Here is a 26,120-nt window from a genome sequence, read left to right on the forward strand (position 1 = left end):
AGGGGATCAAATATATGGTAGTTGAAGGAAACTGGACTTTGGGTGGTAAACACAATAGAATATACAGATGTCAAATTACAATGTGCACCTGAAAATTATATAATTGTATTAACCAATGTTACCCCCAGTAAACTTAATAAAAAAAAAAAATCAGCATATCAAATTTTTAAAAACTCTATACAGATTTCAATTCTATTTTCAGTAATTTTCACAAAATAGTTCAATATACTCACTTTGTTTTTTAAACTTTCAGTGGAAAATAGATCATTTTTAGTACGATGCCTTGCAGTATACCATAATACAGGCTAATAGACACCATACCATAAATTCATGTAGTTAGCCCTAATTTTTTTCCTGCTTATGTATTAGGTAAGTTAAAGGTATAAATACCATATCAAGGGAGATAAACTTTACATTGAAGAGCTCAGATTATTTGTGCAAGAGAAGACTTTGTATCTACTTGTATTGGGACTGAAATTGCAAAAATAATATTAAGCTAGATGTGTGGTTTCATCGGTTCCCCCTTCATTGTTTTTGAATTTTATACAAAATTCAAATAGTACAGAAGGTTGTATGTCATCCATTCCCCACTTCAGAAATTTCAGTGTGAACAGTTGTCAGTAAAAGGTCTAGATTTGCATAACTGAATAAAATGGGATTTTTTCTTAATTGATTATTGATATATTTGTATCTTATATCAGGAAGATAAGTGCTTAGTTAATTTTTTCCTTTTGATAGTTTGCATGTAAATTGGTCAGTGGCTACTATAGTTGTCTAATTTTTTTTTTCGAATATGCAGATTTTGGAAATGTTTAATTTTTATCTAGAAAACTCATTTCTCCCCCTTTCTGCTTTCTTTTTTGAGACTTTGGGATTGGGAAGTGTGAGGACTCTGTCAGTCCTGACACCTTTTAGTCTTCTGGTTTCTTTATTATAGTTTCAGTTTTCTTGTAATGATTTATTATCCCCTCAAAGCATCATGAGCCTAAGAAATATTTCTTTTGTTTTTCAGGTTCTAAATGGCTTCTAAGAAGTTAGGTGCAGATTTTCATGGTAAGTAGACTGTTAGATATATCATGCATAAATTATGCTTTAAGTTATGATTCAATAAGAGAATTTGAAATCACTTAACATTGTTTAAGTGCCCCTTTTGCCCTTTTTGTTTGCTTAAAAGAACAGCTTGAGAAAAATTAAGTTGTAGAACAATGTACAATAACCATAGAGAGACTTCAGATAATTTTAATATTGAAGCAGTTCCTCAAATGGGTAGAGTCTCTCTATGGTTATTGTACTTGAAACTACCAGAGATGGTTAGGGAGCCTGCCTTTTTTCTTGTTCTTTAGCAGTATTTTGAAGTAGTCATGATTCCCTTTCTTATTCCCTGATCATAGTTCTTCTCCATCTCAGGTATGAAAAATTCTAAACCTTTAGTTAATAATGTTTTTGGTTTAGTTCCCCCTCTCCTATAAAAAGAAGTAATATACTGCAAATAAGCCATGATCAGTAGATCAGTATGTTACCAGAGATATCAGTAGTAGTAATTACAGTTTTGCCTTAGAGACTAATAGTTTATCTTTTTCTAAGATATGACCTTCCAAAATAGAATACATTAGTCTACGGCCATGCTACCCTGAACAAGCCCGATCCCAGCTGATCTCGGAAGCTAAGCAGGGTCGAGCCTGGTTAGTACTTGGATGTGAGACCACCTAGGAAGACCAGGTGCTATAGGCATAAAAATTAAAGAATAAGGGATTGTAAGCTGAGAAGTTCCTTGCAATCTGTGAGCTCAACCAAGGGTTGCCTCACCTAAAAAAAAAAAAAATAGAATACATTAAAAAACTTTATTATCTGCATTTGGGAGGAATGGAAGTGCCTAAGCAGTTATAATTAGACCCTCTTTTCATACAGTAGAAGATAAGAATTAAACACCAGAAATATCCAAACAACACATTATTTTAAAAGCGGTTTTAAAACTGATTTTCCATTTAAAAATCATATCATTGTAAGAATGATTTGCTAGACTGCTTGGTAACATGTCTTGGTCTGCTCTTCTGATCTACAAATGGTTGCTTGATAATAATAAACAGAGTCAGGGTGATGCAGCAGTCACTGTGGTTTTAACTTGCTTATGTATTTTATACAATAGCTTTAATATTTTGAATTGCGATTGTGCTTACTTATATTATTTGTATATGTTTTGTTAAATCCTTTGGAGTTAAGTCATTCAAACTTTGGTATTTGCGTTCTGTATAACAGGTCAGGCATCAGATCTTCCAAGTAAGTTATATCCTATATTTAAGGATTATTACAGGGCTCTCTCAAAGCACAATAATGTGTTACATAACGGTGCTTTGGTTAATAACAGACTGAATATAGGACAGTGGTCCCATAAAATTATAATGGAGCTGAAAAATTCCTATCACCTAGTGATGTCATAGCCGTCATAACATCATAACACAACAATGCCTTACTTGTGTTTGTGGTAATTCTGGTGTAAACCTGCGCTGCTAACTGTATAAAAGTATAAGTACTGTACCAATTATGTACAGTACATAATTCTTGGTAATAATAGCAAATGACTGTGTTACTGGTTTATGTATTTACTGTACTATACTTTTTATTATTTTAGAATGTACTTTCTATGTATATAAAAAAAAGTTTGCTGTAAAACACTATACTACGTAACACCAGCAGCCTCATACATTTCATGCTTCCTTCATCTCTTGATTGTATCATTTTCTCTTGTGCTTGATTTAATCTCATTTTGCTTATCATGGCCCCTAAGCATACAAAAATCCACTGCTAATGTTGCCAGAAAAGGCTGCATTGAGTGATTGATCCGGAAATGAAATTAAGAGTGATCAAGGACTATGAAGGTGAAAAATCAGTGATAGTTATTGCTTGCCAGTCAGGCACGTTCCATTCCACCATAGCTACAAACTTGAAGAATAAGAACAAAGTGACGGAAGTTGTTAAAGTATCTGCTTTATTGAAGGCAATAAGACTAACAAAAATTCGAGAAAGGCCTTTATGAGATGTGGAGAAACTTCTAATGACTTGGATTGAAGACCAGCTATATAAGTGTATTCCTCTCAGCACTATGAGGATCACAGCCAAAGCAAAAAGTTTGTGATGTTGAAATAAAAGACTAGACCTGACTATGGTGTTAAACTTACTGCTAGCTCTAGGTGGTTTAAACGATTTAAGAATCGTTATTCATCACATAATGTGAAAGTGAGTATGAATCTTCTGCGAGTGCTGATATGAAGGCAGCTGAAGTATTTTTGGAAATTAGATGGGTTGATTGTGGGGGAAAATTACTTGCCAGAGCAAATATTTAATATGGATGAAACCACACTATTCTGGAAAGTACTTTCATCTATTAAGGAGGCCAACTCAATGCCAGGTTTCAAGGCTTTTAAGGACAGGACAGCAGTCTTAGGGGCAGTGTTGCAGGCTACAAATTGGAAAACCCTTTGCGATATGGCAGGGTGAGAACCCCAGGGCCTTCAAGTGTATCAGTAAGCATACACTGCCAGTGAGTGTACTGCAGGAGCAGGAGCAGTAAGGTCATGGGTGACCAAGTTTGTCTTTGGAGATAACCCTCCTGCATTGCTATGCCAGTGAAATGGAGAAGTACTTTTTAGAGAATAATATACCTTTGAAGATTTTGCTTATTGTTGATAATGCTCCTAGACATCCTCTTTATTGGTGATCTTCACCCCAAAATCAAAGTGGTGTTTCTTCCCCCAAACACTACTCTTTGATCCAAACAGTGGATCAGGGACTTAATAGCAGTTTTTAAGGTCTAATACCTGAGGAAGACCTTTGCGCTCAGGCTGTTGCTGCAACTGAAGAAGACACATGCAGTTCTGGAAGGATTACATCCTTGTTTGGGCTTAGGGTGATGTCACCAAGGAGTGTATGAATGGCATCTGGAAGAAGACACTCAAGAGATTCATCTATGACTTCAAAGGATTTGCTAAGAATGAGGAGGTTGCAAAAATCAATGAGGCTGTGGTTGAGATGGCAAATACCTTGAATCTGGGTGTGGATGAGGATGACACTGAGGAGCTCCAGGAGGTAGTTCCTCAGGAATTGACTAATAAGTTGTTGGAACTGGAATAAGAACACATAACTGAAAAAGAGGCAAGAGAAAGAGAAACTGCAGGAGAAGAAAAAGAACCACCAGGAAAATTCACAGCTTTTGCAAACCTCAACAAGCACCTTAAAAAGTTTGAAAACATGGACTCCAAAGCTGCATGGTTTTCATTTATAGGAATATTCATGGTGCATTATCTGTTCACAAGCAAATCTGTGATGGAAAAAAACAAATCAAGCAATCTACCATGGACATATTTCTGAAAAGAATGGCACTTTCTCAAGAAGAGACTGAGGCAGGTCCTTCAAGAGGTATTGCACAAGAAGGCATTGCAATCATAGGAGAGGACAGCTCCATGTATTACTGGCCCTGAAGACCTTCCGGTGGGACAGAATGTGGAAATGGAATATAGTGAGATCGATGCTCTTGATGACCCTGTGTAGGTTGAGGCTAATTGTTTGTGTGTCTTAGTTTTTAACAAAAACGTTTAAAAAGTAAAATAAATTTTTAAATAGAGAAAAGCTTATAGAATAAGATTATAAAGAAAATACTTTTGTACAGCTGGTTTAAGCCAAGTGTTATAACAGAGTTGTAAAGTTAAAAAAGTTAAGTGAAAAAGTTATAGTAAGCTAAGGTTAATATTGAATAAAGAAAAAATTTTAAACAAATTTAGTGTAGCCTAAGTGTACTGTGTTTATAAAGTCTACAGTAGTATAGTAATGTCCTAGGCCTTTGCACTCACTCAGAACTCACTGACTTACCCAGAGCAACTTTCAGTCCAGCAAGCTCATGTTAAGTGCCCTATACATGTGTACCATTTTTTATCTTTTATGCCATATTTTTATTGTGTCTTTTCTATGTTTAGATATCTTTAGATAGACAAATACTTACTGTTGTGTTACAGTTGCCTACAATATTTAGTACAGTAACATTCTGCACAGGTTTGTAGCCTAGGAGCAATGCACTACCATATAGCCTAGTTATGTAGTGGGCTATAGCATCTAGGTTTTTGGTTTTTGTTTATTTTTTAAATTTTATTTTATTCCCCTCCCCCCCCCTTCCATCCCTGACCTATGGATTTTGCCGTTTCCCCTTGAGAACTGAATCTCTGAAGGCGGGGCGTCTCCTCCCACGCGCTAAGGGTGTGCACCCGGGGCCTGGCGCACCCGGGGTATGGTTCATGGCTCGACCTGGGGCACAAACCCAGGACCTTCTGTGTGTAAAGCAGACATGCTAACCACTATACTATGGAGCCACCCCTATTTTATTTTATTTTTTTAAACACCTACAGCACCTGCTCTTCCTAGGTGGTCTCCCATCCAAGTACTAACCAGGCCTGACCCTGCTTAGCTTCCGAGATCAGACGAGACAGGGCATGTTCAGGTAGCCATGCATCTAGGTTTTTGTAAGTGCACTCTTTGATGTTCATACAGCAATGAAAGCACCTAGTGATGCATTTCTCAGAATATATCCCTGTCATTAAGCGACCCATGACTGTATTCATATGTTAGTAGGAGAGACATATCTGAATATACCTCTGGATCACTTTTTCAGGGGAAAAGAGAGGATAGAGCCGAAGATAGAGGAAAGACCTAGGAAAAGAAAATAGCAAAGAAAATAGCTTGTAATCTTATTTCAGAAGGAAAGCTTTCTATCTCGAATCTTATGGAACTCCTTTTTTGATTAGAGTGAAAAAAGATTGGACCCCAGTTTGTGTTCGAGCTAAACAATTTAGAAAGAAGATTATAATTCTGAAGTTATCTGATCAATAAAGACCTTTTAGAACTTCCTCTGTTTCCTTACATTCCTAACCAAAATTTTCTTGATTAAATGAAACTTTCTACCTGAGCAAAATTTGAGAAAAAGATTTTCTCTTTCTTTGGCTTTTTTTGCTTTAATTTGCTGAGCTCCCACTTGAGTTTCAGTGGTTTACTTTGGGTTTTTAGAGTAAAGACTCTAATTTGTAGATACTATGTAGTGTAAGAAATAGAAATTAAAGGGAATAATTGGAGACTATTTAATAGGCAATGTTGTAGGGGCATTTAGTGCAGGCAATCAAGTTCAGCCTGTCCTTATAAGGCTGAAATTAGAAAGCCGGTAATCTAAGGCTACTACTTCCTCCATCTCTCACGAAGCTAAATAACCTTTTCTCACTACTTTTCTCTGCAGATGTGCTCCATTTTTATTCTTCTGTTATATAGACTTGCTGGCTTGGCCTACTTGTGTAGAGAGCGTGGGGCTAAAAATGGCCGCCCAAGTTATGGTGCTTCTTGCTATTTGATCTTTCAGCTTAAGTGACTAGCATCATATAGCCAGAGTTTTTCAGTCTTTTTGGTGAAGGGAGTATGTGATTGGCACAGCCTAGCTTATGAGCCTATGACTTAGTTTCCCTTAAATTAGATATTCTCTGACTGGTCCATTGAGGGTTAGTGGGTGTGTGTGTGTAAGTCTTCTAGGGCTTCTAGGGGTATGGACAAGGAGGTGACGACTGCTCTCATGACTGGATATGAAAATGCTTTTTTTCTCTTTAAATATTTGGGCCAACTAGACCTTGTGCTGTGCTATCTTATGACTTGTACTTGATTTACCTTCAAGTTTATTCTTTCCAACTGAAGTTGAATATCTTCCACTGTTGTTAATAACTACATACCCCTAAATAACAGAATGAGAGAAAAAAGCAGTTACTTCTCAGAGATTTTTAAACCATTGGTTCAGTTTAAATCAGGCCTTTGTTGGATCTTGGTACTTTAAAATGTCAATCCTCTTTAATTTTTAACTTGTTTTCCACTGTTTCATCTAAGTAAAAAATTATTTGTCAGAAGTGACTTTTAAAGGATTTTAAAAAATATTTCAACAAACAAATTACTCTTTTAATATCTGGAAAAATGTTATGAGATTCTAATTTAGGAAAACGTGTTCCTATAATTGGACTTGATAAAATTAAACTCTCTCCTTTGGCAGGCCAAGCTATCCTATTTATGATCATTTAGCTAACTTCTAGAGAGGTTCATTTTGCCCTTGGTTTAATTTCTTCTAAGATATTGAAATATTTTTTCTGCTGAGTGATAGGAAAAGGTATATTATAGAAAACATTTTAAATCTTTACAAATGCTTTACAGTGTAATGTAGAGAAGTTGGCCATCATTTAATCATGGTTCTCCTGTATGTAATATATTGCCCCTTCTTTTAAGATTTCTCTTTGTCTTTTGTTTTCAGCATTTTGATTGTGATACGCCTTGGTCTGATTTTTTATGTGTTTATCCTTCTTGGAGTTAGCTTGGATCTGTGGTTTGATGTTTGTTTATTTTTTTAAATCACTTTTGGAAAATTTGCAGCCATTATCTCTTACCACATTTCTTCTATTCCATTGTCTTTTATCCTTTTGCAACTCCAATCACATATACATTAGGTTGTTTGATAGTATTCCAGAGATCTCTTAAAGCTCTGTTCCATTTTTTTCTTTTTGTGTTTCAATTCAGTTAATTTAATTTAATTTTTTTTTTACCTAACTTCAAGTTCTCTGATTCTTCTGCTGAGTATTTATTGTCTTCTGATTAATGCATAGCCTGGCTTATGAACTATCAAAATTTTCTTTTCTGAGACGCATTTTTCATTTCTAGTATTTCTAGTTGTCTCTTTATATTTCCATCTCTGTTGAAATTCCCCATCTGTTCACATTGTTCACCTTTTTCATTAGATCTTTTAACATATTTATTATAGCTATTTTAAAGCTGTCCAATAATTCCAGTATCTTGGTCATCCCTGGATTTGGGTCTGATAAGTAGTTCTTCTCTTGATGATGTTCTTTTGTTTCGTTGTGTATGTTATTTTTGATTGAATGCCAGGCATTGTATATTAAAAAGCTCATTTTGTAAGTTATCTGGCTTGTTTTTGTTGTTAGGGTATGATTAACATTTTCTTGCTACTTCACATCTTATAGCAGATCTCTGTGTAATTATGTATGCATGTGTCCATCTAGCTATGATTTTGTGTTACCTGATTTAGGCTTTAAGATAGTGATACTCAATCATGGAATTACAATTTTTCACTTAAAGTTTGACCTGTTCTTTTTCGAAAACCTCAGTTTGAATCTTCAATTTGAATTAACAGTAAAACCTGAATTAAGCATAATTGATTTGCTACCTTCTGTTAGGAATTTTTCCCCCACATGGAATTGTACCCCGCTTCCTTTTTTATTTCCTGGAAAAACAGGGAGGTCACAAGATCATAAGCACGTGCAGCCTGGTCTCTTCCACTGTGGCATAATGTAAGCAGTGTGCAGAACCTGACTTCAAAAACTGCTGTCAGCCACAGTCATCAGAGATGTGCTGTATTTTTCTAAATTGAACTTAGGAAAATGGGCTCAGACGTTTTAGAAAGATTTTCAGTAATAAAGACTGAAACTAGAAGATATTTGGGGTGAGCCAGGAAATTGTTAGCTACAATGCCTAATTCTCTGGTCCGTGTGGTTAATTGAGTTTTTATTGAGTCTATTTAAAAAATAAAATATATTGAGAAATTGATGTGTTTAAGTAGATGTTCTGATATATTGGATAAAATGAATAGTTCCTAAGGCGCATAGTTGGTTATATTTGCGCAAAAAAAAAAAGTCTTTTAATCCTCACAGCATGATTAATTGTACTTATGGTAGTCTTTGTCCATTATTTAAAAGGTTGTTTTTTTGGTTGCCATCTCTTTAAATGCCTTTTGCTCTTTGTCCCTACCCACTCCTCCCAGTAATCACAAAACTTCTTAATCTTTTTTAGCAAAATTTAAAGGACTAATGGAAGGTTAGGGGATGTGCTAAGTCCCTTTGGCATTGGCTTTGATAGTGAAATGAAACTGCTTTTTAAAGCAAATCCCTGTAATTGGTTCTTTTGAAGAGAAACAGCAGTTGTTTAAAGGGGTTCTACATGATCTTGTCTGTCCTTAAGTCAGGGCCTGGTTGCATTTATAAACTATAAAGTCATCAGTGTATACAGCATTGTTATAGTTTCCTAACTGAAATGTAGGCAAGGAAACTGAACACTTTTTTGAGAGAGATTCTCATTTGGCTCAGATATCTCGAGTATAATACTTTTTGTAGAGAATTTTTTCCTCTCATCTTCTCATTACCAATCATAAATAGAACTGATTAAGAAAATTTTGTTAGTATTATTGTGAATAGATTTTCTTATACTTACATATCACATATGCTTCTGTTACTATGAATAGGATTTTTTGTAATATGTGTGTATCGTATAACTTTGTATACTTAAAATTTTCTTAAAAGAAAGACTTAATTTTGTGATTGTTAACATGATTGTATTCTTTCCAGTGCTTCTTAGAAAATGCTAATTTTAGCTTTGTTTCCAGTTAATCAGCCAAAGTTAGAATCTGTAACTTTCAGTAACATTTGAACACCCATTTTCATAGAAGACAGATAAAAATTCTTTAAAATTAAAAAGAACTTTGCTTTTAATCTCTATAACAAAACATTTATAACTGGCAGAAGATTTTAGTGTAACCAACACTTAGTTTCATTGGCAAGCTGTGATGGTATTTGATACTTTTTTTTTTTTTGGCACCTAGTAGATTTTTGTGACTTTGTTCACAATCTTAGAAAAGCGTTTGTATTTTGAATGAGTACTCTATTAAAATATTTTCATTGATAGCCTTGCCATTTTAGGTAAACCATTTTTAATTTTAGTAAATATTAATTGTGCATTAATGTGGGGGTGACAGTTAAATACAAAAGTATAAGACCATGTCTTCTTTATTTGTTCTTTATTTAGCAAATCTCATCTGCCAGACATTATGCTAACTAGAGAAATGTAAATATGAAATATGTGTCCCTTATTAAGGAACACTCAAATTTTTGCTCAGTCTCTAAAGGGGAATATAAGGAAACAAACTGTTAACAGTACAGAATGGTAAGACCTGAGGTGGTGGTATGAACTAGGTGTTCTGAGACTGAAAAGGGAGTTGTTCTTAAGCTCATTCTTAAAGGACTAGAAATTATTAATCAAGTAAATAAGAGTGGGAATTTGATAGCTATTGCCAGCTGAGAAAACAGCACTTATAAAGGTATGACTAACTTGGAAATTTTCTAGAGTGTTAATTGTTATAGTTATGTCTCAGAAAAATTATTTAATTGAACACAGTTATGGATTTAATTTGCTAGCCGAATGAGAAATAGTTAAAATGTTTGATTTTTGGCTAGAAGTTATATGGAAAAGAGAAACTCCCTACCCCCAAGAGTGGGACCAGGGGCCTTTTTCCTGATGGAGGGTTTTAGGTATATCAGAGCAATACCTACATCAGGAGTGGTATTAATAAGATTACAAATATATCTTAACCTTGATAAGTCTTTAAATATATAGAGTTTTTAGAAAGGATTGAAGTCATATTCACAGAAGAGGTATAATTGTCTTATTCTGTCTGTGAGCACTCAAGAAAATAACACTAGTGTTAGGCCCAGAGCAGGCCTATCTGACCTGCTAATATTCAAAAAGCAAAATTCATTTTATCTACTGTTTCATTGTCTGTGAAGGTTCTGTCAGTAAGTTAGCCCCAAACCTGGTCCAGAAAAGAAACATGGTCCAGTGTGGAGTGTATAGCTAGTGACAGTTTACATACAAGAGCCACTGTCATTTTGTTTGACCTTGTAAATCTATGATGATGGTGTCTTGGTCTTTCTCTGTTACTCAGCTGTGATAGGCAGAGACCCTTTAGAGAGTTAAAGCAGTTCAGTAGTAGTGTCTCCTGGTAATCCTATTCTGACTCCTATGGTCTTATTTGATTTTTTTTTTCATAAGTGCTGTGCATCTTAAATATTTCCACATCTGCTCCAGAATGTAGTCTTAAAAACAATCTAGAGTATTTCTTTGTATTAATTAAAAAGTGATTCTTACTAAAGTGGAAAAATTCTAATCAAGGAGGTTCTTTTGTGGAGAGTCTATTATCATTCAGAAGTATTTACTAAATGCCTGATATGTGCCAGGCAGTGCTGTAGGTTTTGAGACTACGTCAGTGAATAAAATAGACTTAAATACTTGCCTGCAAGGAGCTTACATTCCATTGGGAAAGACAGACAACATGTATAATTAAAAAGTGAATTTATAATATGTTAGAAAGTAATAAGTGCTATAGGAGAAAAGATAGATGATAACATGGGAGTGTTGTGGTAAGCTTGGGGTAGTAATTTTAAATAGGGTTTCTGGGTAAGCCTGACTGAGAAAGTGACATTAGAGCAAAGACTAGAAGGAGGTGAAGGAATGGAGTAAGTCACATGACTATCTGAAGAAGGAACATTCCAGAGAGAGGGAGCAGCCAGTGCAGAATTTTTGATGTGGATTTCCCCAGTTATGGTTGAGGAACAGAGAATCACTGTGACTTAGTGCAGTGAGCCAGTAGGCGACTATTAAGAGATGAGGGCAGAGAGGCCTTTTAAGGCTAGGATCAAGTAGGATTTCTGCCTTAGAGATCTAGGGTCAGGAGAAGGAACCCTATAACTTTTAGTCTTAGGAGAGCATAAATTAATGGTGTATCCTAGACATAAGCTTATAGTAAAACAAATAATAAGATTTTTGCTGATATTTTCTACTTTATTTTTGATTATAGGGACTTTCAGTTACCTTGATGATGTCCCATTTAAGATAGGAGACAAATTCAAAACACCAGCTAAAGTTGGTCTACCTATTGGCTTCTCCTTGCCTGATTGTTTGCAGGTTGTCAGAGAAGTACAGGTAAGTGGTGACTTTTAGTTAAAGTTTAGTCTATTTAAAAATTTAAAAAGTAAGAATTTGATGTATAATAAAAGAAAAAAAACTCATCTCTTGTTTGTATTTCTTAGAGCTGTTATTGCTTCATTGTCAAACACACATGTTTATATATCTGTTATAACCTTGTGTAATCTGTTAGATTGTATACTCTTGGGATTCTATGCCTTGTCTGAAACAAATCCCCATTTGCCCATCAGACTTGCTTATTCACCTCTTTTCCTTTTCTCTGTTAATATCTTCATTATCTTCTCAGTCACTCAAGTTGAGTAATATTTTGCTCTCTGCCATGTCTCCTCTTTGCTATCTAGTTCATACTTACCTTTTTACTTGAGCTATTACAATAACCTCTTTAATTGGCCTCTCTGATTATAGCATTTTTCTTCTATTTTCATATTGTTTCTAGAATAATATTCCTAAATTAAATTTAAAAATTTTCAAACATCTCTGTTAAAAAATTTAGTGATTCACCAATCTTTATTGAATCAAGTCTAGACATAAGGTTATAGTTAAAACAAAACAAACAGTCCCTTAGCTCATCATCTCCTCCATGTTCCCTCTAAACCATGTTACTAGCAATTGTTGAACATACTGTATGTTACCTGTTTATACCATGATTTTTTCTCATGTTATCTGCACTTGGAATATTTTTCTCTTTCTCACCATACTAAAAGCTGTTACTCTTTTAGACTGTGCTGAAATTTCATCTCAAAAGCTTTCTCAACCCTCTCATCTTTAAAATTCAGTTATATATAAATACATATAGAATGACTTTTTGAAGGCAGCATATAGCCCTATGTTATGTGACTTCCTTTCTTCCTTCAGTACACATTTATTGAATGCTGCTTTTTGAGTGGTGCTCTTCTAGGCTGAGGATAGAGATAAATGCCTTAATCACTGTCCTCAAGTTGCTTACACTTTAGAGGAGTCACGTGGAAAAAGAAAAGTACACTATTCACTCAAACACTTCTTCCTGTGACTTAAAGATTTTTTAAAATATACTTTTCAGCAAAGTTGTTTTGTTTCTGGAGGATTCACTAAGGCATCACTATGTTACTCTAAAAAATATTCTTTGTTATACCTTCCAGTCTATATGTAGTAAGTAATCATAGTGGGAATATTGCAGTTATATTTTTTAAAAATAATAGCGTTATTGAGATATAATTCACATACCATAAAATTCACCCTTTTAAGTGGTTTTTCATGTGTTCAGAAATGTATAACCATCTTTACTATCTAATTCCAGAACATTTTCATCACCCTACAAAGAAACCCAGTGCCCATTAACAGTTACTCCCTATTTTCCCCTCTCCCCTAGCCCCTGGCAAACAGTAAAACTACTTTCTGTCTCTGTAAATTTGCCTATTTTGACATATATAAATGGAATAATGCAACATATTGCCTTTTGTGACTGGCTTATTCATTAGCATAATGTTTTCAAGGTTTATCCATGTCCTATTAATGAAGTATTAGTACTTAATTTTTATGACTGAATAATGTTTCATTTTATCGATAATACTATCTTTTGTTTATTCATCAGTTGATGGACATTTTGATGGTTTCTACTTCTTGACTATTAGGAATAATGCTGCTATGAATATTTTTATACAGGTTTTTGTGTGGACATATACTTTCAGTTTTCTTGAATATATATACCCAGGAGTGGAATTGCTGGGTCATATGGTAATTATATTTAACATTTTGAGGAATTGTCAGACTGATTTCCAAAGTGGCTGCACTGTTTAATCCCATCCACACTACATGAGGGTTCCAGTTTTTCCACATCATTGCCAATCTTGTTATTGAATATCTTTTTGTTTATATATATCCTTGTGGGTGTCTCTTACTGTGATTTTAATGTACATTGCCCTAATTACTAATGGTATTGAGTATCTTACATATTTTTGAATACTGAATTGCTATTCCTTTTGTGTATGGAGACTTTACTGGGCCAGAAAACATAGATTTTCCTTATAAAGTTTTACCTTGTTTTGTTTGCCTAGTGATTTTTTTTTCATTGGCAACAACAAATATTCAGTAAACACCTCTTTGTGTCCAGTATACTGTTAGCAATATGATTGAAAAACACATCCATCATCTTTTATTAGTTCTCATATTATTCACTACTTCACTGATCCATTAGAAAACTTGTTCCGAATGCTGGAAATTTTCTATTTATTTGATCAGTGCCCATAGTATTCACTAATAATGAGAGATCAAGGCTCTGAGTTCCGTTCCTGTGTGGGCCAGTTGAATAATTTTTGTTTTCTAATTGCAGATTAGCCATAAACTTTGCCTGGGTACTTCCTGGAGGATTTGGCTGTGATATTGGTTCTGGACTCCTCCCTATCCAGAGAAGAGTCAGACCTAGAGCCATAGACCAGGGGTCCCCAGTCCCCAGACCACAGACCCATACATGTCCGTGACTGTTAGGGACCAGGCTGCACAGCAGGAGGTCAATGGTAGTAGGAACCGAAGCTTCATCTATATTTGCAGCTGCTCCCCAGTCACTACCTCAAGCATTAGATTCTTATAGGGGCACCCGTCCCTGGTGCCAGAAAAGTTGGGGACCACTGCCATAGACAACTAGCTTGAAGCTTCTTATGTTGGTCATATTTGCCCTTGCTTGGTAGTACAAACTCGAATTTTCAGCTGAAAATTTATCAGAGTGAGCCAGTAGAAAAACATACATAACCCTCGCACCCAGGGTCCAGAAAGCTTTTATTGAATGTGGTGGTGGTAGCCACAGTAAGTGGGAAGTGGCCCTTAGTGTCACGGTTTAGAGTGAATTCTGGTGTCACTCATTCATGGACTGGCATTGCCATATAATAGCTATGTAATCTTGGACAGATTGCTTAAACTCTCCAAGCCTCCATTTCTTCTCTGTAAAATGGGGATAATTAGCTTTTAAAGTTGTTATAAGGATTAAATAAAATAATGCATTTATAATGCTTACCCTGGTTCCTGGTACTCCATAAATGTTTTTGCTGTTATTATTTATTATTGTACACTCAAACCACATTTTTATTTTTTCACTGTGATATTTCTGCTCCTCCCTTCCCGTGTTCTAAGTATTCTACATTACTTTGGTGGTTAAAAAAAACAAAAGCTCAGTATAGCTTTTATAAAAAAGGAAAGAAATTTCCAATTATTCTTGGGAGTAAAAACTTCAGAGACCTGTGTTTACAGGTGTCAGGAACTTGGTTACAGCCTTAGTTTTTGGTGGAGGAGACCAGCTGCAAAATTGGATTTCTTCCACAGTTAGAAGCAGCAGCCAAAGTGCTCTTTTCTCACTGTGCTGCTAGGGGTAGAAAGGAAGCACAGTGATCCCCAGATGTCTTTCTGGGGCCCAGCAGCAGGCTCGGGGATGAAATGAGCTTGACATGTGCATTTCTAGGCTTCTCTTATGTTGTTTAAAACCAAAATGCATGGAAATTACCGGAGGTACTTTATTATGTTTAAAACTCTTGCACTCTTGTACGGTAGGCCTATTTCTTCTCCTTTCCCTCTCTTTTTGATTCTTAATGTGTCTCCAACCTTGAACGTGCACACAGACATTGTTTAGCTTTGGTGCTTTAGAGTGACCGCCAAAGGCTTTGTTTTCTTCTGTTGCTAGGTGAATTTATTTTTATATTATAAATGTTTTTTTTTTAAGTGTGCAAATGAAATTTTTGTAAATTGATCCATGCTTTAAGGTATTGTTAAGGAACCATGAAGTAAATCCTTGTGCAGTTTACACTGTAAAATATTAATTTGAATGTCTAGATTTTTTCATAAGCAGTTTTCTTGCATTTAGAGTACAGTCTGTTCATTATAATTTGATAGTGGCTTAAGAAGCATAGTTTCTATAGTCAGACTGCCAGGGTTCAGATCCAGGCTCTACTACTTATTAGCTTTTGTTACCTTGAGCATAGCCCTTATTAAGCGAGGATAGCAATAGTACCTACTTTAAAGGGTTGTTGAGAAAATCTAGAGACTTTAATACATAAACTGCACTTAGTTAGAATCATGCATGTACCTTATAAGTGCTTCTTAAATGTTAAGTGCTATTATTATTGAGCACAAGATATATTGGGGCATTGTGTTAGATAATAGAGACCTTAAGAGGGCCTAAAGCTCAGTTTGCTGCCCATAAGAGGCTTATGATATTGTTGGGGAAGTGTTTAGAGAAAGGTTAAAGCTACATGTGGTCACATGCTCGGCATCAAATTATATAGGCAAATACTTTATAAGAGTTCAGAGGAAGGAAAAGGCCATCCGGAAAGCTTCATAGAGGAGGTGGCTGAGCTCTGAGTCATCAATGAAGAGTTCTAGGAAGGGAAATAGTCTGAAGGAAGAGAAACAAGAGAAATGACAAGGTAATATTTGTCCTGGTGCATAGGATTAGAGGTAGGGGAGCTCTTTCTAGTTAATTTCTAGAAAAGCTGGGAGTGTAGTTTGAGTCCTTTAAGATTAGGAAGCCTTAGTCTTCCTGAGTGAGGATCATCTAGAACACCTTGTGTTTAGTGGGGAAGTGAATTGGGTGGGAGAATTGCTTTGAAGAGGGGCAGCCACCCTGAGTTCACACCTCTTTTCTCTGCTATATCTTTACAGTATGATTTCTCCTTGGAAAAGAAAACCATTGAGTGGGCTGAAGACATTAAGAAAATCCAAGAAGCCCAGCGGGAAGCAGAGCGTAAGGCTGAGGAAGCAGAAGCTAAAGTGAATTCTAAGAGTGGCCCGGAGGGCGATAGAAAAATGAGCTTCTCCAAGACTCACAGTACAGCCACAAAGCCACCTCCTATTAACCCCATCCTTGCCAGCTTACAGCACAACAGCATCCTCACCCCGACTCGGGTCAGCAGCAGTGCCACGAAACAGAAAGTTCTCAGCCCACCCCACACAAAGGCAGATTTCAATCCTGCTGACTTTGAGTGTGAAGAAGACCCATTTGATAATCTGGAGTTAAAAACTATTGATGAGAAGGAAGAGCTGAGAAACATTCTGGTAGGAACCACTGGACCTATTGTGGCTCAGTTATTGGACAATAACTTGCCTAGAGGAGGCTCTGGGTCTGTGTTACAGGATGAAGAGGTCCTAGCATCCCTGGAGCGGGCAACACTAGATTTCAAGCCTCTTCACAAACCCAATGGCTTTATAACCTTACCACAGTTGGGCAACTGTGAAAAGATGTCGCTGTCTTCCAAAGTGTCCCTTCCCCCCATCCCTGCAGTAAGCAATATCAAATCTCTGTCATTCCCCAAACTTGACTCTGATGACAGCAATCAGAAAACAGCCAAGCTGGCAAGCACTTTCCATAGCACATCCTGCCTCCGCAATGGCACGTTCCGGAATTCCCTAAAGCCTTCCACCCAAAGCAGTGCCAGTGAGCTCAATGGGCATCATACTCTTGGGCTTTCAGCTTTGAACTTGGACACTGGCACAGAGGTGCCAACCCTGAATCCTTCTGATATGATCTCCCAGATGCCTTCCCTCTCTGTCTTGTCTATGTGCACAGAAGAATCATCACCTCCAAATACAGGTCTCACGGTAAGCCTTTTAAAGCCCCTTAAATTAAAGTTCCAAAGTCTTCTAAATTCTTCTACCTTGTGGTTTCTATCTTCACATTCTTCTTTTTGAAATTTAGGGCAAGGTAGGGCATGACCAAATTGACCTTGCTTATATATGTAGTTCTGGTTTTCCTGAGGATAAGGATTGTTAGCTGTGTACCTACTGTGAATATGTGGGCTTGTTCCTCTCTGCATCTTTTGGTCTTTTTTTTTTTTTTTTTTTTTAAAGATCACATATGTCATGTGAATGGTATTTTCCTGCCTAATCAATTTTATTTCTGTGCCGCACGTCTTGTGTTTGCATTTTTTAAAGGCTTGCTTTCTTTGTACTTTTAAACTATTACCTTTCTTCATGGTTTTTTAAGGTTGCTTTGTACTCCTGCCTCCATTTCATTCTGCCTTGTTGTATTGGAAGTCCAAACGAAAGGTAGAAATTCATCACTTTTAAACCTGCATGTTTTAATTCTAAAATTACCTTTTTTTAACATGCTCACTACTATGAATTGTGCAGTTTTCTCCAAAAGGAGGGAGAGGGGAAGGTAGGAATTCAGATTTAGAGTTGAATATGGGTTGATAAAAAATGTTGCAGCTTGTGTCTTGAAGAAAATCTGATTTTGTCACACACAAAAATTTCCATATTCAGTAAGGTTACTTTGTCACAGAGTATATAGGCTTAGGTCTTGATGTGGTTGTTTCAGCAGCACAGAATGATACATTGTTGCACTCTAGGATAGAATCATAGAAGTCCAAGGATCTTGTTACACCAGTCCACAGATTTTTAAAATGACGGTATATCAAAGAGCCAGAAAGGAGCTTGATTGTATTGGTGGGGCATCTATCAGAGACCATAACAAGCCTGCTATTAGTTGGTAGGTAGAAAGATGAATCTTGGCCTGCTTACAGCGAGTATAAGGTCCCAGCAATAGTATTCTTGGTAAATGAGTGTCTCTGTCAGTGCTTCCTTTGTCAGAGAGCTGACTGCTGCATGTAAACTTCCATAGACCTTGGCCCAGATAAACTCAGTAGAGTGCATAACACTTCTTTTGTTACCTCCTAGGAATGGGCTTTATCCTAATTCCTCCTGGTTCATTGTTGGGCTGTGGTCAGCAGGATACTCCTTCATGACTCATTGTATGCTTTAGAAAAATTAAAAGCGCTCTGGGAAAGATTAGAGATCCTCAGCCAGCAGTGCCCCCTCCGCCCACCGCCCCCGCCTAGTCCCTGCCCCTTTAAAGTTACAGTAACAATTTAGATGAACTAATGGCAGAGGTCTTTCTCAAACCAGAACACTCATCATTCTTTGACCCACCTGATTGTGGAGTTTCTTTTGGACCTATCCATTTCAGGGTGGGAGGGAACCTGTTTCTTGCTAGTTTGAGGACTTGTTGCCTTCAAGGGGCAGATATAAACAGAGCTGGAGTTCTAGTGTTATTCTAAGGAAGTCATGACACTTAACCCTAAGGAGCAAAGCCTGGTTTCCATTCTGGTCCTCTATCTCATTGTGAGTCTTTGAAGCCCACAGTGAGAACTTTACCCTATGAGAGAAGCTCTTCTCTCCAGAGTGGTTAGTGACTTGAAGCCAGGGTAGGGATGGAGAGTGGTGGTGGTCAACCAGGCTATAAACACCCTTCACTTAGGAACTCCCTGGGAACTATTCCTGGAATTTGGTTCTTGTTGGCTATATTAGGGCCAATGTTGGGCCAATGTTTGGGTCTTATTTTTCAGATTTAGATTTAACATTTTACTGTTTATATTAAACTAATCTACAAGTTGAGAAATCCATCGGATCATCTTGAGAGGAACAATCTTACAGTATGCCCTTATTCTGAATCCAGCATAAAACTCCCTGACCTAACCCTAGCCAGTGTCTCTTCTCAGTGTCCCCCAACCATTCAGGGTCCTTGCTTTGCTCACAGGTTAGTAGGCCCCTGCCATCATTAGGTCTTTCTCTAGGTGTGGCTACATTGTCGACTCTTTCATAGTTATCTCAACAAAATATTTCTCCCTTTTCTTTTATACTTCTGAGTTCTCAATTTACTAATTATGGTCAGTAAGCATAAGAGTGCCAGTTTGCTTTTGAATTGTATTTTAAACGATTTTTGACATATAGAATGTCTTCACTTTTAGGTGTTTGAATCAAATGATCATTTCTTATATTCTCCATCTCTAGATTTTAAAAATGAAGTTATTTTTATCAAAGTAATACAAGCACATTTAAATGAAACCAAGTAGCATTTAAAAGGCTTATATTGAAAAACAGTAGCTCCCTGCCTCACCTCTCCCCAACTCCAGTTTTACTCCCTGTTCTTTTAACTCTAAGCTATTTCTGCTGGGAATTATCTCTGTTTCTAAATAAAATGCTTATATTGTTCTTTTAAATTTATCAATTTTAGACAGTTTTATATTTCCTGTTATATAGTAGCTGAGGATTTACCTCTTACAGTAGCCCCTCCATCTTCTCCCATACTTTCTATCATATTTATATCACAAATTTGGGGTAAGTTAATATTATTGTTCACGTTATTATGATTGGGTATTTATTGCCACATTCAGATAGTATACTGTGACTACTTTTTTTGCAGCTTTTTGTTTCTCATAAACTGGCCCATATAAATTTTTTGCATAGTTTCTTTGTATCTATTTCTAATTTTATTCATATGCTCCAAAAGACTTATCAAATATCCAGAAGTGTTTTAACTTTACCATCACGTGTAGATAATAGTTTGGCTAGATCAGATTTCTGAGTTGAAGATTATTTTCAAGGGATTGCTCTCTTTTAGAAAACAAAAACAAACTTTTTTTTATTGAAGTATAAGCGCCAGTGATTTCTAATATTCTGTATTCCGGTACCATTCTGAGTCATCCCCCACCTTGCTGCCAAACTCATGAGATCTTTTCTTCATTTATGGAGTTTTGAATTTTACCAGTGATAGGCTTTGTTCATTGTGCTAAAGCTCTCCTGGATCCTTTCAAACTAAGGCCCTGGCTCAATTTTAAAATATGGGATTTTGCGGGGGAGGAGGGTCTTTGATATTTTCTCTGTTGTTTTTCTGGAATTCCTATAAACTGGATATTGGATCTTGACTGTTCTAATTTGCTATCTTTTTAAATTTTCTATCTCTTTGTTTTACTTTCTGGGATATACCCTTGACTGTCTTATAACCTTTAAAAAAATCTCACAAACTTTTAAGTAAAAATTTTACTTTATCATATTTTAAATTTCCAAGTGCTTTGTGTGTTCCCTCCTTTGGTATCTCATGTTGGTGGCTTGGCTCTCTATTCTCATTTAAGAGTGAGGCACTAAAATGAAAACTATCAAAAAAGAGGAATGTGTTTTGGGGTATGCTTGCTGATCATTAAGCTTCACTATATGTTGAAGGTTAGTTGTCTCTTAGGGGAACTATGCAAAATGTCAACATGTGAAGGTCTTTGGGGCTGTTATAGTTTCTCCAGAAAATTCTGCTTAAGGGCTAAGGAAGGTTTAGTAAAGTCACTATAGACTTTTACTTAATCCCCTCTTTGGTTCCTGCATCTCTCTGCTGTTACACTGTGCTTGTTATCTTTAGTCTTTTTAGGTGTCTGGTTCACATTTTCTGGAGACTAAACCTTCTGCCTCCTGCACAGGGTAAAGGTGGGTGGGAAAGGTGTTGCCTGAGAATTTGACTGCTTTGATCACTGATTTTGTGTCCTTGCCTTATCGCATCTGGACCTGGTGCTTCCAAACACTGAACCCCTCTCAAAAAAGTCTTGAGGGGCTGGTGGACTGACTGTCCTGTTTCACAGTTATAATTACATTTCTTGCAATAGTACCATGCCTCCATTAGCATTCCGCATTGTGAAATTTCATCAAAATATATTGTCCACTGCGGTTCCCTCTTTTTGACTTTAAAGGTTAATACAGTTTTCATTGTTTTATTATCATTTTAGTGGGCTTTGGGGAGGGAGTGTCAGTTTGCTGTGTTAAATTCCCCCTTCGAAATCCTAATAGACCTCCATTTAATCAACAACTGTTAAACAGGGCCCTGTAAGTGCCAGGCCCCCAAGTTTCAGAAATGCATGTGACATGGTAACTAACCCCTTAGGAGCTCACATTAACATACTGTACCAGCAGTGTAACCAAAAAGCTATTTGGTTGTTGGTATTGTTGAGCCCAGGTAGAGCTTGCCCCTGAGAGACACAAAGACAGGACACAAAGACAATCTTGGGGCCGCAGAGTGACCAGATTGGTGTGATCCAGTCTCCTTGCCCCGCTGTAACTCCTGTAACCTAATGACTGAGCCCTGTGACTGGGCTGCCAGGAGTGTGCTGTGGGTGATATGGTTATGTAGAAAGAATGGGTTTTGAGGCCTGTAGTCTTCTTGGCTTTTCCCAGCTGACTTTGAGGAGAGCATCTGGTTTTGAACATGCTTCTAGGACAGCAGGCTCCCTGCCTCCTAACTCACTCCACCCCACCACCACCAAAAAAAAGGGGGTGGGGAATAAAGAAAATTCTGTTGAAACATTTTCCCTGGTTCTTGGGAGCTGGGCGGAGCTGTAAAACAGCTTGTGACCTTGTTCCCATGGTAGTTTGGTCCTTTGGCCTGGGAGTGTGCTGCCTTCATGCCTTGGGCCTGAGTCATTATCAGAAATAATGGGAGAAGTTAATCATGAGACTCTTTCCACCAGTCAGACTGGAGTCAGTAAGGCTAGGTGGCAGGGAGCAGTGGACAGTGCAGTAGAGGCAGGGCCCTGTTCTTGAGGGAGGGCTTCAGTCCTGGTTCTGTAGGACGGCAGCTGTAGCAGGGAATCGAAGCACAGTGCATGGTGTAGGGCTGAGGTCGAGTGCCTTCAAAGCTCTGGGGCCCTGAGCTGGCCATGTGTGGGAATAGCACTTACAGTCTCTGCCCAGCCCAGTGATAGACGTGAGGTTAGAGACATTGTTGGGAGAGTTGGGGGTGTTCGAGGTGAATAATCCCTTCAGGACTCAGAGACGTGTAGGAAAGGGATAATTGGAGCTATGGAGAGGAATCATAGCAGCCAGCTTGGGCTTCAGTCCCATGGGCAGTCTCAGAACTTCTCCAGCTCAAGCCCAGAGGATTTGAGCATGGAAGATCATGTGGCTCTTGCGGTGCTTTCTCATTCTGCAAGGTGAGCTAAGAGCAGAGGACAGTCACATTACAGGTGTCTTCCCAACTTTTCCCTCCCTCACCTGGAGCTCCCCTACTCCTCTTCATTCCTCTTCAGGATGTCTGGCCAGCAGCCTGGCCCTTCATTTCAGGCTGACTGTTTGACTAGGGGCTTGATTAGTGTCAGAAATGGTAAGCCCCTGGACTGGGCCACCTCAGTGACATTTTCTTTCTTCTTGCCACGATCCTCTTGTTTCTCCACCACCAGGTCACAGCTCCTAACTTCTCAGTGTCACAAGTGCCCAACACTCCTGGCTGTCCCCAAGCTTATTCTGAACTGCAGACGCTATCACCCAGTGAGCAGCAGTGTGTGGAGACTGTGGTCAACATGGGCTACTCATATGAGTGTGTCCTGAGAGCCATGAAGAAGAAAGGAGAGAATATTGAGCAGGTGAGCGGTTGGTCAGCCAGGAGAGAGGTTCCAGACCTCTGGTGCTCGATTAGTATTTTGCCTCTATCCTAAAGCCCCTCAGACTCACGACACCAACATCTGTTCCTATGAGTCAGGGGGAAATCAGGGCACTTTGTTGGGGAAACCAGCAGCCTCAGCAGCTGTGCTTCTTCTTCGGGGCTGCTCTGGGACATAGGCAGAGGAAAAGCCTTGGGAGTACTGGAGCTGTTGGACTCTTAGCCAGCTTACCCCCCTTCTCTGTTATAGCTGCCCAGGTAGTTCCAAATAGGTACTGGAGTCCTAAACCTTAGGGGCATTTTGACTTGGGCTATTTCTTAGAATATCCTGCCCAGGCTGTGGAGTTGATGTTCTGGGAGATATAAGTCAGCTGTGACAGGAACTCCTTTGAAAAATGCCTACTCACGTTTAGAAGGGTGTGCCTGTCTGTTCAGCAGATAGTCACTGAGGTCCTGCTGTATTAGATGCAGTTCAAGGCACAAAATCAAATCCTGTCCAGGATCTAATGACCAGGGTGGGGAGCACACATCACACTTGCTGGTTTGTGTAAGACTCTTGGGAAACAGGAGTGGCATTTAGGTGCTCAGACCTTTTGTTTCTTTTTTTTAGATTCTCGACTATCTTTTTGTACATGGACAGCTCTGTGAGAAGGGCTTCGACCCTCTTTTGGTGGAAGAGGCTCTGGAAATGCACCAGTGTTCAGAGGAAAAGGTAGGAACCTTCATGCTTCATGGGAACTCTCTGGAAAGGAGAGACAAAGTGGTCTGTTTTGGATTGCTTCCTGTCTCACAACTCCTTTTCCCCACCAGTGATGGCAGGCAGAGGCAGTTGAAATGTAGCCTCCCAGGTGTTCAGACAGGCGTTTGGCTAGTTTGGGTGTTTGGCTCTGGTGAAGCAATGGGTTGAAGACCACCTAGAATCCCAGGGAGGGAAGGGAAGGGAAAAATGACATGGGCAAAAAACCATATTTTCGGATGATTTGCAAGATTGCTAGTCACTTTGCTTAGCCTGCTCTCCAGAGAACAGCTGCCTCGGGGTTTAGTAGTCTGCACTGTTAGGAGTGTGGATGTGGGTGATGGGAGTGGAATGAAGGTCAGCAAGAGTTAGCACTGGGCGTGGCTTCTGAGATGATGGGTGTGGCCTCAACCTGTCTGCTCTGGCTTTGTCCACAGCACTCCTCTGCTTTTTGGGGACCTCAGAGAGGCTCATGGGGCTCTGGCCAAGGGTGCAAACTCCCTCAAACAACTCCCTATATTCATATTTCTCTACTCAGCTGTGCTGTGTGGCAAGATCTCTTTAATTTGTATTTTCTTCTGTTCTTTAGATGATGGAGTTTCTTCAGTTAATGAGCAAATTTAAGGAAATGGGCTTTGAACTGAAAGACATTAAGGAAGTCCTGCTATTACACAACAATGACCAGGACAATGCTTTGGAAGACCTCATGGCTCGGGCGGGGGCCAGCTGAGACCAGGCCCTGCCTAAGCCCTGCCACAGAACCACCCCTGCAAGAGGCCCTGAGGAGCCCACCCGTGGAGAAGGAAGAAGGGGCACACTTCCAGATTTTCTTTTGGGGGTGAAAGGTCAGGTGTAAAGACTGTGCTTGCCAGTCTCTCTGAGCCTAGGCCCTGTGCTGGGGAGAAAACTGAGATTTGGGCATGTGAATGTCCCCAGAACTGTCCTGGCTCCTTCCATATTAAATGTATTTATATTTTGAGAAGTGTCCTTCCCACCTTGGCCCTCCAGAGACTTCTCTGGTTTTTCTGGGGTCTGTATGTCCTCAGCTGAAACCTGGCCTGGCTGCCAAAAGTAGTCGGGGAGAAGGGGAGGGAGGGCCAGACTCAGTGCTGCTCTGGGGCTGGATGCTTCCCTCCTCTGCACTGGCAGAATGAACTCTAATCCAGGTTGAGTGCAATTGAAAGGTTCTTCCAGGGTTTTATTTTTCCTCCCTTTTGACAAAGTCTCTTAGTGTTACACTGGCTCTGCAATGTCTCTGAGGTGCAAAGAATGCCCTTTTCTCTGTGGGGCTGTGCATTTGCCTCTTATGCCAGGCAGTTACCATGCTTCCTTGCCCCAACCTGTTTCTTTTGGCTTGTTTTGGACCACGGTCCTCTGCTACTGGGATTTTAGAGCCCCTTGTTCTAGGAAACAGTTGTCAGATTAAGAAATCATTGGCCCCTTCCCAGCTGGGCCCCGAGTTGGGGAGAAACCGGCCGTGATTTAGTTGCCCAGCACTAACTCCACCTCAGTTCTTGGAGAACAACCTCTCCTTCCAGCCCCCTGCTCTAGGATGACACAATGAATAACACCTAGTCATAGAAATCAGTCTCTTTGGTTTGTTTTGTATTACGTTGTACATCATTAAAGATCTAAATACAAAGGATATACAGTCTTGATGAATCTAAAGTAATTTGCTAATAACTATTTTGATTCTTCAGAGAGAACTACTAATAAAAATCTAAAAGGTGTGTCTTGCTGTCATAATTTATTGCTAAGGGCTGTTTTACTGAGAGGTAGGGGTCAGTGAGTGGTAAAGGGATTTCTTGCTTAGATTTGCTGGGCATGAAATAGGACCTATTTTGTCATTTCAGTATTTTCTTCATTCAGGTGAAGGTCTGTTTAAACCTTACCTAGCCTGGTCTCTGGGCCAAGGATGCATGCCTTCCTGCAACACTGGCTATTGAAGTGAAACAGGCTGGGCCTTCAGGGGAATCACCCAGAAATGAGGAAGAAGCCCCTCTTCTTGGGAGTAGCACCAGGCATTTATGCCACAGATAGGACTGGATTCACACTGCTTCACCAGCTTTCAGTGGTACTGCTATATCTGACAGAACCAGATTTAGCCATAAAGTTTCTTGTCCTTATAATTACTACTGGCCCATAGTCCCTCTTGTGCTGTTGGCTGGAGGTGTGTTTCTAATCCTTTTAGTGATCACTTGAGGGACTGCCGAGCCTTTAGGCCAGGAAGCACTAAGCTGGGAAGCGGCTGCCCTCTGGTGGTCAGATCAGACATGGCTAGTCTCAAAGCCAGTTAGCCCCTCTTCTGGCCTTTAAAATTAAGTCCTCATTTTAAAACCTTAAAAAGTTATCCTTTACCAGTAGGAAATCAATGTTCCACACCATAATGGGTGTCAGGGC

General features: G+C 38.6%; 1 protein-coding gene and 1 pseudogene across 3 annotated transcripts in view; both read left to right on the forward strand.

Annotated features, from left to right (window-relative positions):
- Positions 1 to 25,450, forward strand: part of UBAP1 (ubiquitin associated protein 1) — a 60,270-nt gene extending 34,820 nt beyond the window's left edge. For 2 of the 3 annotated variants that reach the window (XM_011381418.1, XM_023524069.1), the window contains 6 exons: positions 1,013 to 1,053; positions 11,705 to 11,829; positions 16,456 to 17,391; positions 22,785 to 22,967; positions 23,595 to 23,696; positions 24,310 to 25,450. In XM_011381418.1, coding sequence (XP_011379720.1) covers positions 1,020 to 1,053; positions 11,705 to 11,829; positions 16,456 to 17,391; positions 22,785 to 22,967; positions 23,595 to 23,696; positions 24,310 to 24,450 — 1,521 coding nt within the window. In that variant the 5' untranslated portion in view covers positions 1,013 to 1,019 and the 3' untranslated portion in view covers positions 24,451 to 25,450. The remainder of the gene's footprint in view (positions 1 to 1,012; positions 1,054 to 11,704; positions 11,830 to 16,455; positions 17,392 to 22,784; positions 22,968 to 23,594; positions 23,697 to 24,309) is intronic. The other variant, XM_023524070.1, reaches the window with a different exon arrangement.
- LOC111732265 lies at positions 1,613 to 1,731 on the forward strand (annotated as a pseudogene).
- Positions 25,451 to 26,120: the final 670 nt, after the last annotated feature.

The sequence above is a fragment of the Pteropus vampyrus genome, unplaced genomic scaffold (genome assembly GCF_000151845.1).
Source record: "Pteropus vampyrus isolate Shadow unplaced genomic scaffold, Pvam_2.0 Scaffold436, whole genome shotgun sequence".
Classification (NCBI taxonomy): domain Eukaryota; kingdom Metazoa; phylum Chordata; class Mammalia; order Chiroptera; family Pteropodidae; genus Pteropus; species Pteropus vampyrus.